The 16232-nt window shown below is 36.2% G+C and overlaps 1 protein-coding gene across 6 annotated transcripts in view; it reads right to left on the reverse strand.

The window, feature by feature from the left end:
• Positions 1–16232, reverse strand: part of DNAJC5B (DnaJ heat shock protein family (Hsp40) member C5 beta) — a 114504-nt gene that overhangs the window by 18896 nt on the left and 79376 nt on the right. For all 6 annotated transcript variants that reach the window (XM_074204822.1, XM_074204825.1, XM_074204823.1 and 3 more), the window contains one exon: positions 3516–3729. In XM_074204822.1, the coding sequence (XP_074060923.1) occupies positions 3516–3729 (214 nt within the window). The remainder of the gene's footprint in view (positions 1–3515; positions 3730–16232) is intronic.

Genomic DNA, 16232 nt, shown 5'->3' on the forward strand with positions numbered 1-16232 from the left:
AGTAATGATCCTGTTTTAACAGTGTGAAGTTTATGTTTCTCCTCCTACTGAAAGGTCACACTCATCTAACTTTCATGAAACTGGTAAAATATTAATTTTTTAGTTTTAGCAAAATAAAGATTATGTGTCTCTCTAACCAGTTAAACTTGATCCCAGTAAGGATAAGATCCATCAAGGACTTGACTAGTAATAGTTATATATAAATTATGTATATTATAACTTTAGTCTATACCTACATAGAGAACCATGTATATACACAAATGTAAAGTGACTCAAAGCTACCATCATCACATGAAGTCATACATATATTGAGAATACTTTGGAAAGACAACCTGGTGGTTCTATATCCAAGAGGATTCTCCTAAAATGCAGATATTTTTGCTCTACTATCCACCTGCCATTTTAGTTCACATTATATTCAAATAGCCTTCACCTCTCTGTTCTCTACTACTTCTTCCCCATGCTCCATTGAGGTGTCCCACATACCATTTTGTCATAGGGGAGAAAGTCCAAGTTACAACTGTAAGGGCAACTTCAGTGTGTGATTGTGGGAAAGTAAACCAAAGGTCAATAAAGGTCACATTTTCCTCATACTGTTCATTCTATGACATTTCAGTAAATGCCTTTTTTTTTGAGACCTATTCAAATGACTTACTATTAAGGATGAATGTGACAATGGGGGCTTGTCAGCTATCATTAGGAGTATGAACCCACTGAGTACTTTAAACTTGGTTCCATCACAAAATCCAAACTGCAAGTACAAATTTAGAAGTGTGGTAGAAGAGAATCTATAGATATTATCAGATTGGAGTTTAAATCTTTAATCAGTCTTTTAGAATCCATCAGATATTTACTCATTGAAATGCAAAGGAGAGCAACCTATATACTATTAAGTGTATAGAGGAGTATAGTGTGGTCTTGAGGCAGGAAAATTGGAGTCTGGAAAAACTTGGGTTCTTATTTATCCCTTTTGCTTTACATATAAGTTGCTTGAGAATAATTAAGTCACTTGCCTTCTTGATGAATTAGGAAAAGTGTTGTCTTTGCAGAGATATCTGAGTTCAAATCCCTTTCTGCCAACTTATCTATGAGACTTAAGTATTTCACTTTCCCTGAATCTCAGCTGGATTGGACTTAATGACTTCAGAGATTAGGGTTAGCATTCCATCTCTAAAACTATGAGCCTATGTTTTTAGACAAAGGGGAAAGAATTATTAGAGGAAAGAAAACAAAAATTCAAGGGAGGAAAATGTGATGGAAAAGTTCCCAGAGGAGTCGTAAGAAAATGAAATAAAGAATGCAAAGGAAGGGTAAAGCTTGGGAAGGAGAAGGGAGTAGAAAGAAAGAAGGAAAAACAAAGATACAAACATCTTGAGTAGAGAAGAAGGAAGTTGAGGGAATTGCTTCTGGGTGGTTTTGACCTCCCTAAAGTAAGTAGTGAGATTAACCCAACTTCTTCATCAATGTGTAGTCAATCTCTAATTTATGAATGGATCATGTTACAAGTGTACATTTGTAAATCAAGTTGTTTGACACATTTCCATTCACAAGAAAAACTATTGAGTAATGAAATGATTTATGTAATATATTTCAAAAACGTTAAAGCACCATATGAATGTTATTTACTATCACTGTCAAAGTCCATTTAAATCATAATTTAAAGAGTAGTGCAAAATTATAGCATTGTTTTATATTATTTTGTGTGAAAACGTTATAAAATTGTAAAAATTAATTTAAAAGTCTAATATGTGATGTAAGACATAGGTTCTATGTGTTTTTCTAATGTAATTCTATTTTGTGCACTAACCTATCCTCTTATGTTAAATCTGTATCTTCTGACTGGGATGCAACAGGTTCCACTTGCAGCAGAAGGAGAGTGGGGATTCTCCAATTAAGAAAGTAAGGGGTCTGAGAAGCACTGGAAAGTGCATGATGACTAACATTTATATAACACTTGGAGATTTGTGAAGCAGTTTAAGTTATTCTCTCATCAGATCCTCATAGCATCCTCAAGTGCCAGTTATTAAGGATATTATTATTGTCCCTTCTTTTTTATAGATGAAAAAATTGAGATTTCATGGAAGTTCATAGACCAGGTTTTGCCTATGTTCTTTTTTTAGGTTTTTTGCAAGGCAAATGGGGTTAAGTGGCTTGTCCAAGGCCACACAGCTAGGTAATCATTAAGTGTCTGAGACCGGATTTGAACCCAGGTCCTCCTGACTCTAAGGCCAGTGCTTTATCCACTACACCACCTAGCTGCCCTGTTTTGCCTATGTTCATGCAACTGGTAAGGGTCAGAGGCCAAGTCTCTCCTGACTTCACATATTGTTCCTTCTACTACACCAGACTACCTCTGGTGGCTACGGTGAAAAGGTGATTTTTCTTACTGGGGAGACGATTCATGTCAGATTCAGGGGGGATTTATTAAGTCCCTACCATCTGCCAGACACAACACTAAATACTGAAGGATAAAAAAACAAAAGTGTAACAATTTCTGGCTTCAAGGGAGGGAAGCCTGTATCCTTTCTCATGTAGGTATTTCTAAGTTGGTGACTGCTTATATTTATCAAATTGATCTAAATTATTTCATTTGATCATTTTTATTTTTTCAATGTTTGCAGATGAAGATGAGAATGGGAACAGCATCCAGAATAGGAAATACTAGACTCATACCGATTAAGTTTGATCCCTTTGTGGATAAGAGCCATCAAGGACTATAATATATAGTTGAATTTATATATTATAAATATACATATCATGACTTTGGTCTATACCTATATAGAGGACCATGTACATATGTAGATATATAGTGACCCAAGGCCACCATTATTGCAAGAGTCTGTTCTTATATTGGGAATATTTTGGAAACCAAATCTGGTAGCTGTATATCCAAGTAGATTCTAATGACACAAGGTTCCTAAAATGCAGATTCTCCCCTCCACCCACTGTCTACCTGCAATTTTAGTCCATACACTATATATATTTCACCTCCTAGTCTTAGTACTTCTTAATTCTCACCTTTCCCCCACTTCCTTTCTTCACTCCCTCAGAGAGAGCTCAAGGTGAGCATATGTGACACAATTACCACATACCATCTCCTTGATTATTGTTGTTTCTGTAGCCCGTGCTATATATAGTAGAGTACACAGCTAAATTTGTTCTAAAATAATTTATTAAGCAGTTGTCACACAAATGGAATTTTTTCTGCTTTGAGTAATGATTCACTTTTTATTTAGTCATTACTGAAGAGGATGGGGGAGTCTGAATTAACCTGAAGCTCCAACTTCAAGTATAATTAATAGCTTGAAGTGCTACAAGACATGCTGTGTATTTTAATTGTTTGATCAATTAAAGCAGAAAGGAAAATTCCTCAGATAGCACCTTTTCAGGGAAGTGATACCTATGTAACTATGACTTGAATGACAATATAGTTAAGTAAAAAAAAAAAAAAAGAATCAAAAAACTACACAAATCCAAGATTTTCCAGGAAAACCCTTCAAAGAAGTTAGTCTCACCTTTGCCCACCAGCTGGACAGTATGAAGTAAGTATTAACATTGTCATCTCCAAATTGCTCTGCCACATAGAGTCCCAGAGACCCATATTTATCATAAATATTTCTCTTTGTCGAATCTGTCAATATAGTGTGAGCATGGTTGATCTCTTTAAACTTCTCAGCAGCTTCAGGATTCTCTGGATTCTTGTCTGGATGGTGTTTCAGAGCCAGTTTTCTTAAAAAAAGAAAAAGAAAGAAGCAAAGGTTCTATTTGACCAGAATCAAAATATAAATGGTCTATTTAATGGAAATATTTTACATGATTGCTCATTTATAACCTATATTGGATTAGTTGTTATCTCAGGGAGGGAGGAAGGAAAAGAAGAAAAAGATGGATGGAATTTGGAACCAAAAATTTTTTTAAAATGTAAAACATGGGGGCTAGGCAGAGGGGTGGCTAGGTGGTGCAGTGGATAGAGCACCAGCCTTGGAGTCAAGAGTAGCTGAGTTCAAATCTGACCTCAGACACTTAATAATTACCTAGCTGTGTGACCTTGGGCAAGCCGCTTAACCCCATTTGCCTTGCAAAAACCTAAAAAAAATTTATGTAAAAATTGTTTTAACATGCAATTGGGGAAAAATAACATATTATTAAAAAATAAATGGTCTTTAAATGGAATGTTCTGAATCTGCAGATAGCATTTGATAATAAACTATATAGTTGAGGTATTAAAATACTACTATTGATATAATCTTTTAAAATTTAGGAAAGTTTTATATTATCTTATTTGATCTACATACCAATCTTTTGAAGAAGGTAATATTATTATCCCCATTTTATAGATAAAGAAAGTGAGTTTGAGAAAAGTTAAATGACTGGACAATCATAGAGCCAGATGAAATCTTAAAACGTCATTCAGTTCAACCCCCCTCATTTTACAGACAAGGAAACTGAGGCCCAGGGTAGTGACTGCACTTACTCAAGGTCACAGAGGTAATAAGTTGCAAATCTGGGATTTAAATACAAATTCTGTCAACTTTACTTTTTTCTTTTAGAAGGTGGCAACAATGGGAGTTAAGTGACTTGCTCAAGGTCACACAACTTGTAAAGTGTCTAAGGTCAAATTTGAATTCAGGTCCTTCTGACTCCAGGGTGGGTGCTCTATCCACTCCACCATCTAGCTACCCTATCAGTATTTTTTCTTCTGTTACACAGACTTGCTCAGTGTTACATGGTTATTAAGCATCTGAGGTGCACTTAAGCCTTGCTGACTCCCAAGCCTAGTGCTTTCTCCCCCTACCAAGCTGCTTCTCTTAAAATTAAGGAGAATCATTAAAGCAGTTGTCATTCCCCCTTCTGCCCCAGAGAACCTGAGGGGAGGGAGCTTGATACAGGAGGTGTCCCTCATAGTCTCTCATTTGATCCTAACAGACCATCCCTATGAGGTCAATACTGTTATTATCTCTCTTTTACAGATGGGAAAATTGAGTCAAAGCAAGGTTAAATGATTTTTCCAGAGTCACACTGGAATTTCTGAGACTGACTCTATCCACATCCTAGCTAGCTGCTTTAGGAAGGAGGAACTTCAGAAGGGTGATCAAAGGAAATCGGGGATTTTGACTTAGCCATAGAATGAGTTATCTCTTGATGCATAGTGTTTTCTAAGTTCTAGGGTGGGTCAGGAGCACATTTTTCATGCTGTCTCCCCATGTACTTCCCCTTCATGAAAGTGTTTTCTAAACGATTAATCAATAGTCTTCCCAAAGACCCTTCTGCTGTTCATCCAGCAAGTGGTATCCCAAGAGTGTCACACAATCAGTTGATTCAACCAACAGTTAATTTGGGGAAAAAATATCTACCGAACCAGGTTCTACATAACATAAATCCAAACACCAGTGGGTGGTTTGGACTGTAATAATCCCTTTGTAGTCAGTAGTATCCTATAGATGCTGATTAAATCTAGGTTCAGCAGATCTATCTTTGTCCATGATTCCTAGCCTAGTGCCTGCTCCCACCATCTTTTATTCTTCAAAGTCAGAATAACTGATTTCCAAATTCTTGTCTTCCTATGAACTCAAATTCTTTCTTAAGAAGGTCAAATGAATGACTTTTCTCTCTCCTTTTCTTTTACTGGAAGCATGGTCACTGGTACCATACTGGTTCCCAGTATTTAACATGTGGCACAGCATCCTGTGATTTTTGTTCTTAAAAATTTATAAATCTGCTTAGAGACAAAGGTAGTATATTTATTTGTAAATGCAGAACGCAATATGGGCTGGTTGAGAGGCCCATTGTGTGAAACGCACCATTATGGTAACACTATAAAAACTCTCTTCGAGTTTACTCATGATGAAAAATGCTTTCCAACTGGCAAACAGCTGGGGTGAGCAATGGGGCTTCCTTTTACCTTTCGACTCTTGAGAGCACTGCTGTTGTGTTCATGGCAAGTACTCAATCAATTTATGTTGAAACTGAATTTGTAGAATTTTGAAGTGATTTTGCTGAGTTTGAATTGATTATAATTCTTTGAAAAACAGGTATTGGATTCTATTATTCCTGTTTCCTTAACCGTTGCAATTCAATTTCATTCATTTCAACAAACATATATTAAATGTCTACAGTGAGTTTAACTTGTGCTTGGAATAGGGGGGAAGATACAAAGTTTAGAAAAAACAAAATCCTTGTTTTCACAGAGCTTATAGTCTAGTATGAAGCTTGTCCTTAAAAGAAGACCATGACGTCAGGGAGGTGATGCCATGACAGGCAAGTGAATTGGATTTGAGTGAGGGGAGCTGTGCTGAGTCACCAGCCTCACTTTCTCCTCCAGAGCCACCTGAATCCAGTAATCAGATATGAATTAGGACAACTGGTCTTGGATGTGGAGTAATTAGGGTTAAGTGGCTTGCCCAGGGTCATACAAGCAAGTAAGTGTATGAGGCAAAATTCGAACTTCCATCCTCTTGACTCCAAGGGCAGTGCTCTAGCCATTGAGCCACCTAGCTAGCTGCCTCATAGTACACTATGGGGATATAGATAATTATAATACAAAATAATGCATGACATATACATTAAGTACCTAGAAGTCAACTAGATCCAAGGGAATAAATGTAATTAATGATATTTTACCTTTTAATCCTGAATGATTGCTGATCTTTGGGACCAAGCAGTAACCCATGTGCTGTTTAGCTTGTTATATTACAGAATCACAGAATCTTAGAATTAGAAAGGGCTTCAAAACCCATCTAGTCCAACTCATACCTAAATAAAAATTTCTTTTATTATTGTCATCTGTCTTAAAGAGTGATATTAATGAATTCTGTTGGGCAGCTGTGTTATTCAAATCTGTACTATTCAAAGTTATGATTATATAATCATATATGTAATAAAAATAATACAAAAAGTGCTTTACATACATTATCTCATTTGATCTTACATTGTAATTGATCAACTCAATGGAAATATGCATTGAAAAATTTTTAAATAAGCTTTAAAAACTTTATTAATGTAATAACATAAAAGAATTAAAACATATTTCAGATTCAAGTTTATTATAAAAGTAATAAAAAATTTTTAAACTTAAAAATGACTGAATGTTGCACTTAAAGATAAGCCTACACTGATAATATAAAGGAAACATTCCTTTTGTCATTTAAAATAGTTCAGCAGCATAAATCAAACTGTCTTCCCTTTTTTTAAATCTTCATATAGGTGCAGATAACTTTATTCATATCTCAGCAAATTGCTGATACAACTCAAGTACAGTTAGTTGGATTACCTGAGGCATTATCTAAAATCAGTAATGCTTTAAATCCAATATTGTAATTGTTGTTATATTTTTCAACAGATGGGCTAAAATATAGAAAATCATTCTTCAGAAACAGCATTAGTCATCCATGCTTCCTTATTTGTTTGCCAAAGAACTGGAAGGGATTGATGTTGTAGCCTTTCAAAGAGTAAGGATTTCAAGGAGACAAACATTGGTTTTAACTTAAAATCTCCTCCATTACTTCCCAATAAAAGAATAAAGTTTTCTTTAGACATTTTAAATCCAAGTCAAGTTCTTTTCTTTTCTTAGAAATATAAATTCTAAGGAGTAGGTAAGTGGTGCAGTGGATAGAGCACCAGCCCTACAGTCAGGAGGATCTGAGTTCAAATTTGACCTCAAACACTTAATAATTACCTAGTTGTGTGACAGTGGGCAAGTCGCTTAACCTATTGCCTTGAAAAAACAAAGAAAGAAATCCTAGAAGGCATCCTCTCTCAAAGCCTTTTTTCATCAACATTAAAATTTTTTTAATCTATGTTTCCACCTTTTTTTAGTTATTTTCCTCAAAACATCATATTATTTTAGCTGCCTTGTTCTTACCTGAACTGGTCACTTCTGGTATATTAATGGTAGTATTTTTCTCTGGTTGGTTTCAGGGCTCTGTAAACCAAGCAAAGCCAATACAAGGCATCATGCCTATTCCTTAAAAAAAATTCCTATCCAACTCCTTGGTGTATATCTACCTCACCTTGTTATGGTTCAGCTGATAGGATGGCATGCAATTCCAAAGTCTATTAGAACACTAGCTTTTCTTCCCTTTTTAAATACTGTTCAGATCTCTGCCAGTTCAAAATGCAGAAAAATTGGGGCAGCTAGGTGGCACAGTGGAAAAAGCACTGGTCCTGGAGTCAGGAGTACCTAGGTTCAAATCCGGTCTCAAACATTTAATAATTACCTAGCTCTGTGGCCTTGGGCAAACCACTTAACCCCATTTGCCTAGCAAAAACCTAAAAAAAATGCAGAAAAATTCAATCTTATTTGGTTTTTCATGTTCTTTTAAATTCAGAATTGGAATGGAGGGACTAACTTTGAACCAACCCTATTCCTCTTCACCAACAGCACTTTTGAGTTCTCCAGGCTGACACCTCGATTTCAGGACTTCCACAGGAAATCAAGTTAAAAAGACATGCATGTTAAAGATACTCATTTCTTTTTAATTTTTTTTTAAAAATTCAGACCTTTCAAATTCCTTTGTGTGAAGTTTCCATTATGGAAATTTCCCTTCACCAATGCCAGTTTATAACTAAAGAGAGTTGTAATTCTTAGAGTTGTCAGTGTGGGGGCCAGTGAGTGTTGCCCAGATCATCTGACCTATCCATGAAGATGGATGATAAATAGATGTATTTAGTGAGAAGAAAATGTCTTGAATCAAGCTACATTTTGAGAAATTGCCATTGAGTGCTGAAGAGCCCTTTTTAAAACAGGTTTCCCAGTAGTGAAATCAGCAAGGGGAAAACACAGAGGCAAAAGGCAGCCTTTAACTTCAAGATTCTAAGTGGTTATGACCTTAACTACAGCACTGATCTGGGTTGGCTAAAGCTGGCATCTTGTCTACAGTTATTCCACACTACTACCATTTATTTCTTCTTGCAAAATTCAGAGATGCAGTGAAATTACATGTGGAAGCCAGTGATTTGAAGCCCAATATTGAATTGAGGCCACACTGGACCATTGTTTTTTTCTGCTTCAGATAACTGTTAAGAAAGCTAATCTACATAGATTCAACTCTGAACTGTTCTGGTCCCAAATATTTTTTTTCCTTGGAATAAGAGTGATGGAGTCAAGATCTCTGGTTGCCTGTGCCCTTGTTTTTGTGAGGCTATTTTGTGAAGCTCATAAGCAATTTCCACATTCTCTCCCCAAAACAAAGACCTCACCTCTGCTCATCTGATTCCATGCTTATTTTCCTGTTTCCATTAGGTTGCCTGTTTTTTTTATTTTTCCAACTGCTTGCAAAGATAGTTTTCAGCAATCATTTTTGTAAGATTTTTGAGTTTCACATTTTTCTCCCTTCCTCTCTTTCTTCCCACCTCTCCCGACAGAAAGCAATTTATTATAGGTTATATGGGTATAACTATGTTAAACATATATACATATTATGTTGTGAAAGAAGAATCAAATCAAAAAGGGGAAAAACATAAAACATAAGACAACTTTAAAAAATTGAAGATAGTAAGCTTTGGTCTACATTTAAAAACTCTATAGTTCCTTCTCTGGATGTGGATGATATTTCCCATCACAAATCTTTTAGAATTGTCTTTGATTATTGTACTGCTGAAATGAGCAAGTCCTTCCTAGTTGATCATCACACAATATTGCTATTAATATGTACTTCACTCAACATCAGTTCTGCAAGTCTTTCCAGAAAAACATATTATTTTTTGCTAAAACACTGATTTACCTCAAAAATTTCTTTTCTACTAAAAGTTACCCTGCTACTCTCTCAAGTCCTCTCTGACTTTCCTTCAAGGACTAAAGTTTCATGGTCATGTGTAGATAGTCTTAATAGTTAGCACAGTTAACCCACAGGTTGTGGCCTCTGTAGTTCTAGGAAGCACAAGAAAGGATGAGCAATTTGCAATATTTGAGCAATATTTGCAGTCAATAGATTAGATTAGAAAAGTTAGATAGATTAAATTAGATTAGAAATAGATTAGAAGCTTACTTTATTAATTGTTGTTCAGTTGTGTTATACTCTTTGTGTTGAATTCAACTAACATTTATCCAGAATCTCCTAGTGCTAAGCATTAGGAAAAAAAGAAAAATCCCTGCCTTGCCCTGAAAGAAGCTGCAGTCTAGAGAAAATACAACATTTACCTATAGAAATAAGTGCAAGAAAAATTTAAGAGTGAAAGAAAATTAGCCCAGAAGCATTATATGAAGAGAGACTTGAGAGCCCAACAGAGGTGAAATGACTTGACCACACAGTTCAGATAATGATAGAGCTGGAATGAAAATGTCCATCTTTTGTCGGACTCTATGAAGCCTTCCCTTTCCTACTCCCCTTCCCATATTGCAATGACCAGGAGGTATGTGCTTTCCTGATTTTTTCAGAGTTTTTCCTTTTAATGATATTTACATTTACAATGGCCAGCTGAGTGGTACCGTGTATAGAGACCAGTCCTGGAGGCAGGAAGATCTGAATTCAAATCTAGCCTCAGACACTTATTAGCTTGTGTAACCCTGGACAGGATCACTTAACCCTCTTTGCCTCAGTTTCCTCATTTCCTCTGAGTTTCTCTATCAAGTATTGTCTATACCACTAAATTGGCATCAAGTGCAGGCTCTCTTGGGGTGTTATTTACTTTTCCCCTGGGTGACTTGTCTTCCTAGCTAGACTGAAGGCCCCTTAAAGGGCAGTCACTGGTTTTTTAATAGCTTCAATTGAACAGAGCAGACAATTAATAACATTTATGGTGATGAAGATAGCAGACCTAAGTAGGGAGCACATAAGAAAGTGAGATATCCCAGTCTGGGGAAAAAGATACCAACCAAACTACAGTCAGACACAGTAGGAGTTCTGGTCTACTATTTCTAGTCTCCTATTCCAAATTTCAGTCTCCCAACTCTGAGACATATTATCTCTATGATCTTGGATAAGCTAGATTACCTCTCTGGCCTCTGTATACTGACTGATATTAACTGGGTGACCATAGACCTGTCATTTAACTTTTCTGAGACTCAGTTTACCAAATTGTAAAAATGGAAATTATAATAGTTATAATCCCCACTTCATAGAAATATAAGGATCAAATAAGATAATATACACAAATTACTTTTTAAACTTAAAACACAATATTGTGGTTATAATTATTACATATTAAGGTAAGGAGATTGTACCATATGCTGTCCAAGATTTCATCCAGTTCAAATTTTATGATCACTTAAGCTAGCGATGATCTTATGACTTTTAACCACCAAACACTATAAAATTCTTAGGGTAAACTCCTTCTATTTCTCTATTATTACCACTAGACTTGCCCAGCTAGTATCAATGCCCCCTCCTATCCATTAGCTTACCTGCCAATAGGAATTGGACTTTATAAAATATTTTAACTAGAAATTAAGGAAAAAGGGTAAAAATACCACACAGAACAAAAAGGTTAGGTTACAGAGACTAGAAATCTGATCCTGGGATTCCCCTAACCTGCCATAAAAGGAATAGGAAGCTATTGGATAAACCAAACTGTTCCTATTTCCCTGACCTTTAGCCTCATTCTCTCATGTTGCTCTCAATAGGTTATCAAGGGACACCACTCGGGTCAAATTCATAGCCCAATCCAGAACAAATTCTTAGCTCTTCTTCCTATGAAACTACCTTTAGTTCCTGCTTGGTCAGTCACTATGATAGAAAACTACTTCCACTTATTTAGTAAATATGTATTTACCATATTCTGCATTTGTCAAGTGTAATAAGGAAGGAGGTATGTGCTTTCCTGATTTTTTCAGAGTTTTTCCTTTTAATGATATTTACATTTACAATGGCCAGCTGAGTGGTACCGTGTATAGAGACCAGTCCTGGAGGCAGGAAGATCTGAATTCAAATCTAGCCTCAGACACTTATTAGCTTGTGTAACCCTGGACAGGATCACTTAACCCTCTTTGCCTCAGTTTTCTCATTTGGAAAATGAGTTGGAGAAGGAAATGGCAAATTACTCCAGTATCTTTTTCCAAGAAAACTCCAAATGGGAGTCAGAAACAACCAAAAATGACTGAAAAAACAATATTTCAGTGCTGTAGACATTACACATATTTTCTCTTAATTGTACTATTTTTCCCTAAATCTGTTAATACAACACTTCCTCTACCTACATATTCTGCTACATTCATATATCATCGTTTTTACAACTATTTCCCAACCAGTGAGTACACACTTTATTTTTCATCCCTTGCTATATCACCTATTTTTTTCAGAGTGATAGAAACCCTTCTGATACCAGAAGGATGTCAAGATTATAATATTCAAGCCAGTTTTTAAACAATTACTTATTAGCAGGTATCTGGAGATTCATTCTTTCATTCTACTGATCTGAATTCTAGGTATATCTGGAAATTGTAAGGACCCCAGTAGAGACCAGAATAGGGTCAGGGACCTGGGAGAAATGGTAAAGAGGGAAGAATTCCTTATGAGTAGCTAGTAAGCTGCTTACTTCTTAAATTAGGTTGGAACCACATCTTGGTTATGATATCATTATCTAACAAGTATTTTTTCTGTAACCAGAATTATCATGGGGCTAGTGGAATATACTCCATAAGATCCATACTGTCCACCGATTTCATCACATTTGAAAGTGGAATCCCTAATCTTCTCTGGGTGTTTAGTATTCATATTTTTATGAGTCCAGTCAGATGATATGGGTTTGCACAACAGAAACAATTCTGTGTCTTCTGAAGAATTAGCCTTTTTTCTCAGCAGTATTTAGCATCAGGTACTGACCCCTTGTGGCAATGAAGATGACCCCCTTCTTTGTTACATTAAATACTTTTACATCTCTTATTTATCCAGGAATCTATATAATCCTCTTAAAAAGTCATTGTTTGAAAATGTAGATGACCATAGAATAAAAGTATACAATAATTCCTTTTCTGATTAGACATATCCCTTTTGGAATTTTTTACTTATTTTTGTTGATATGTTTTGTAGTCCACAAATGCTCACCATGTACCTCTCCATTGACTTTTGGATGAACTTCAACTTTTAGTCTTTGGAGATTGGTATTCCATGAACAGTGTAATATGGATTAACTCTGACTCCATTCCCTAGTGCTAGGTCTGTTATATTCTGTTCCCTTCAGAGAGGAAATCTGTGAGTCCCCTAGGGTGTTGAAAAGTCTCTACTATGCCATTTGGCCCAAGTCAACGATTTGCCTTGATTAAAAGTCCTATTAATTCTCATTTGATATTGACTTTGTTTTAACAAACATAAACATCAATTAAAGAATATTTATTTAAAAATAAATTCATTAGGGCCTTTGACCAGTTTGAAGTCATTAAAAGCACTATACAATATCTCAAAGGATAGTCTAGGTCATTCTTCTCTTGTTTAATTCTCGGCCTAGCTCACTGTCCATTTGCAGGATCTTCTCAGAATGTATGTACTAATAACCCAAGTTATTTGAATTCATCTAAATGAATGGAAGCATTCTATATCCAATGGATTTTTTTAAAGAGAAGATGGGCCAAATTCCTTTAAGTGACTACAGTTGTTTCTTAGCAGTCTATGTAATGTTGGTTTTTGGGGAGGCTGTTTCTTTTATTGGTTTGTTTGTTTTTAGTTTTTGTGAACATCAAGTGTCTGAGGTTGAATTTGAATTCAGGTTCTTCTGACTCTACTGTGCCACCTAACTGCCCCTCTCTATCTTAGGCCTTGATATTTATAATCAGTGGGTCATCAAACAAAGTTATCCCTTTTATTATAATTATCAGTGAATCATAAATTATTTTGATGTATGCATGAAAAATATTTGGAGGACAGGCCTTTTGGCATTTTGTTCTTTCTAATCAAATGTCTTTTTTTTTTTACAAGGCAATGGTTTTAAGCTACTTGCCCAAGGTCACACAGCTAGGTAAATTATTAAGTGGCTATGGTTGGATTCCAGGGCTGGTGTCTATCCATTGCACCACCTAGCTGCCCCAACAAATGTCTTTTTTATAGATAATGATAACTAGAGTGGAATCTTGTATTTGTCAAACCTTTTGGTCATTTGTATGTCTGTAATGATATAGCTTGTTATTGACTGCTATTTGAAAAAAAAACTTCAATTATTATCTACCTTCATTAAGGATGACCTTAATAAATGTGTAGATTAATCTTTTTAACATGTTGTAAGAAAGTAGGTGTATTGGCTGGTAGTAATATTTTCTTGATTTGTTTTTTTAGGTTAATAATAAAGTTGAGACTTTTTCTTATGTCTCCTATAATCTTCCCTTCTTTGAGATTTCTTGAGAATCAATTTCTTTAAACCCTCATCTCTAGTAGACTCTTTATTTAGGCACTTAATAGACATTTTTTGATTGACTGATGATCAACTTCTAGGCATTTTTTGGTCTATAGGGATCAGCGTATATTAGTTAACTTCCTTAAGAAATGGGGCTATTTCAAATCAATGTCTTGTTTTTTTATCCATTTCCATATTTTTTAGCATCTACAACTTGTTTAAATAGATTGAGTTGATATTGCCTTAATTAGACAGAATTTTTTCTCATTTTTAATCTCTTCATTTGACAATGACTTTGCTTTAACAAGCCTACAATCTGACACAAATAGCTAATTCAGAAATTATTCTCACAGCCATAAACATGTATTTTCAATCCTTTCAAATATAATCATTTTCATTTATATTTTTAATATTTTTTTATCTCTTAACTCTGTTCTCAAAGAATGTGTTCATGGTAAAGTGTTAGAAGATTGGGGTAGCTAGGTAGCACAGTGAATAGAGCAGTGGCCTTAGAATCAGGAGTACCTGAGTTCAAATCCAGACTCAGACACTTAATAGTTACCTAGCTGTGTGGCCTTGGGCAAGCCACTTAACCCCATTGCCTAGCAAAAAAACAAAACACCTAAAAAAGGAGTTATAAGATTTCTGTTTAGGTTGTAAGCTTTTGTTATTCCTCATGGGGTTTTTTTAAGTATGTTTCACTGTACTACCAGTGAAATATTCACATTTGTATTGAAGTCATTAAATATCAAAGTACATGTTAATTTAATTTAGATGTTTTTACTGAGTTCTCTGAAGAATTTCTCTACATTCTTATCCTGAGCAAAATATATTAGAGCGAAAGCTACAATTATTTTTAAGATTTTTTTACAAATACCTAAGCACTGCAATGTGAGGTAAAAGTATCCCCTGAAAGATGCTTCTTTTTTAAAATATATTTTACTTATTTTATTAAATTATTTTCCGACAGTTCCAGCCAAGATGGCAGAGAGAAGACAGGCACAGTTCTAAAGTTTCCTGATCTCTTCCCCATCTATCACATGAAACAAACCTCTTAAAAGAAATCCGACCCACAAAACCCAGAAAGAAAAGCCAGGAGAAAGAACATCTACCTCAGGATTTGTCTCCCGCAGCAGCTTTGGCTGAATTAGGGCGAGTGAGTCTGGGCTCAGAGGGATGATCAGCCCCGGATCAGCCAGATTAACCACTAAATTGGAACCTGGAGTCTAAGGGCCAGAAGGCTGGACCTGCTGGATCAGCAGTGGGGCTGGACGAAAGGGGCTTGGGTCTGCGGGGAAGCAGAGGCGTGGTGTTGGTGCTGTCCCCCTGGAGCTCTGGGACCAGGCTGGGGGGGGGGGGGGGTTCTGGTGCAGGAGAGCTGCAGACACCATCCCTAGGCTCCTCTGGTCTGAGGAACTCTGAGTCCATGCCTCCATTGCACAGAGGCCTCTTCCCAAACAAATGCAAACTACTTCTGCCTCAGGCCCAGATGTGTGAGCAGAAGAACCAGCCCAGCTGAGGAATGACCTCAGGCCACGGTAAAGCCCACCATTGATTGAAGGCAAAAGAATTCAATAGTTCCAACTCCTCCCTTTGGGCAAAGGGAGAAGGCCTCTCAACCAAGGTCACAGACACTCCAGAGAGGGCAACCAGCACCTCCTACTGGCCAGCCAGAGAAACTGCACTCAGTAAAGCCTTTAGCGATCTCAAGCCCAGGTGAACCACCCCCCGCCAACTCAAGGTCTTAGCATAATGAAGAAGGGTCAGAGAAAAGGTGGATCCATAGAAAAATTCCTGGAAGGGAAAGACCCCCCAACTCAGAGAGACCTGGAACCTCTAAGGAGAATACAATCTGGTCTCCAGCACAGAAAGACTTCCTTGAAGAAATAAGGAAGGAGCTCAAAAATTTGGGGAGAGACAATTAATATCTTGCAACAAGAAAACAAAACCTTAGAAAGTACAATTGGACAAAC

The sequence above is a fragment of the Macrotis lagotis genome, chromosome X, assembly GCF_037893015.1.
Source record: "Macrotis lagotis isolate mMagLag1 chromosome X, bilby.v1.9.chrom.fasta, whole genome shotgun sequence".
NCBI classification, from domain to species: Eukaryota; Metazoa; Chordata; class Mammalia; order Peramelemorphia; family Peramelidae; genus Macrotis; species Macrotis lagotis.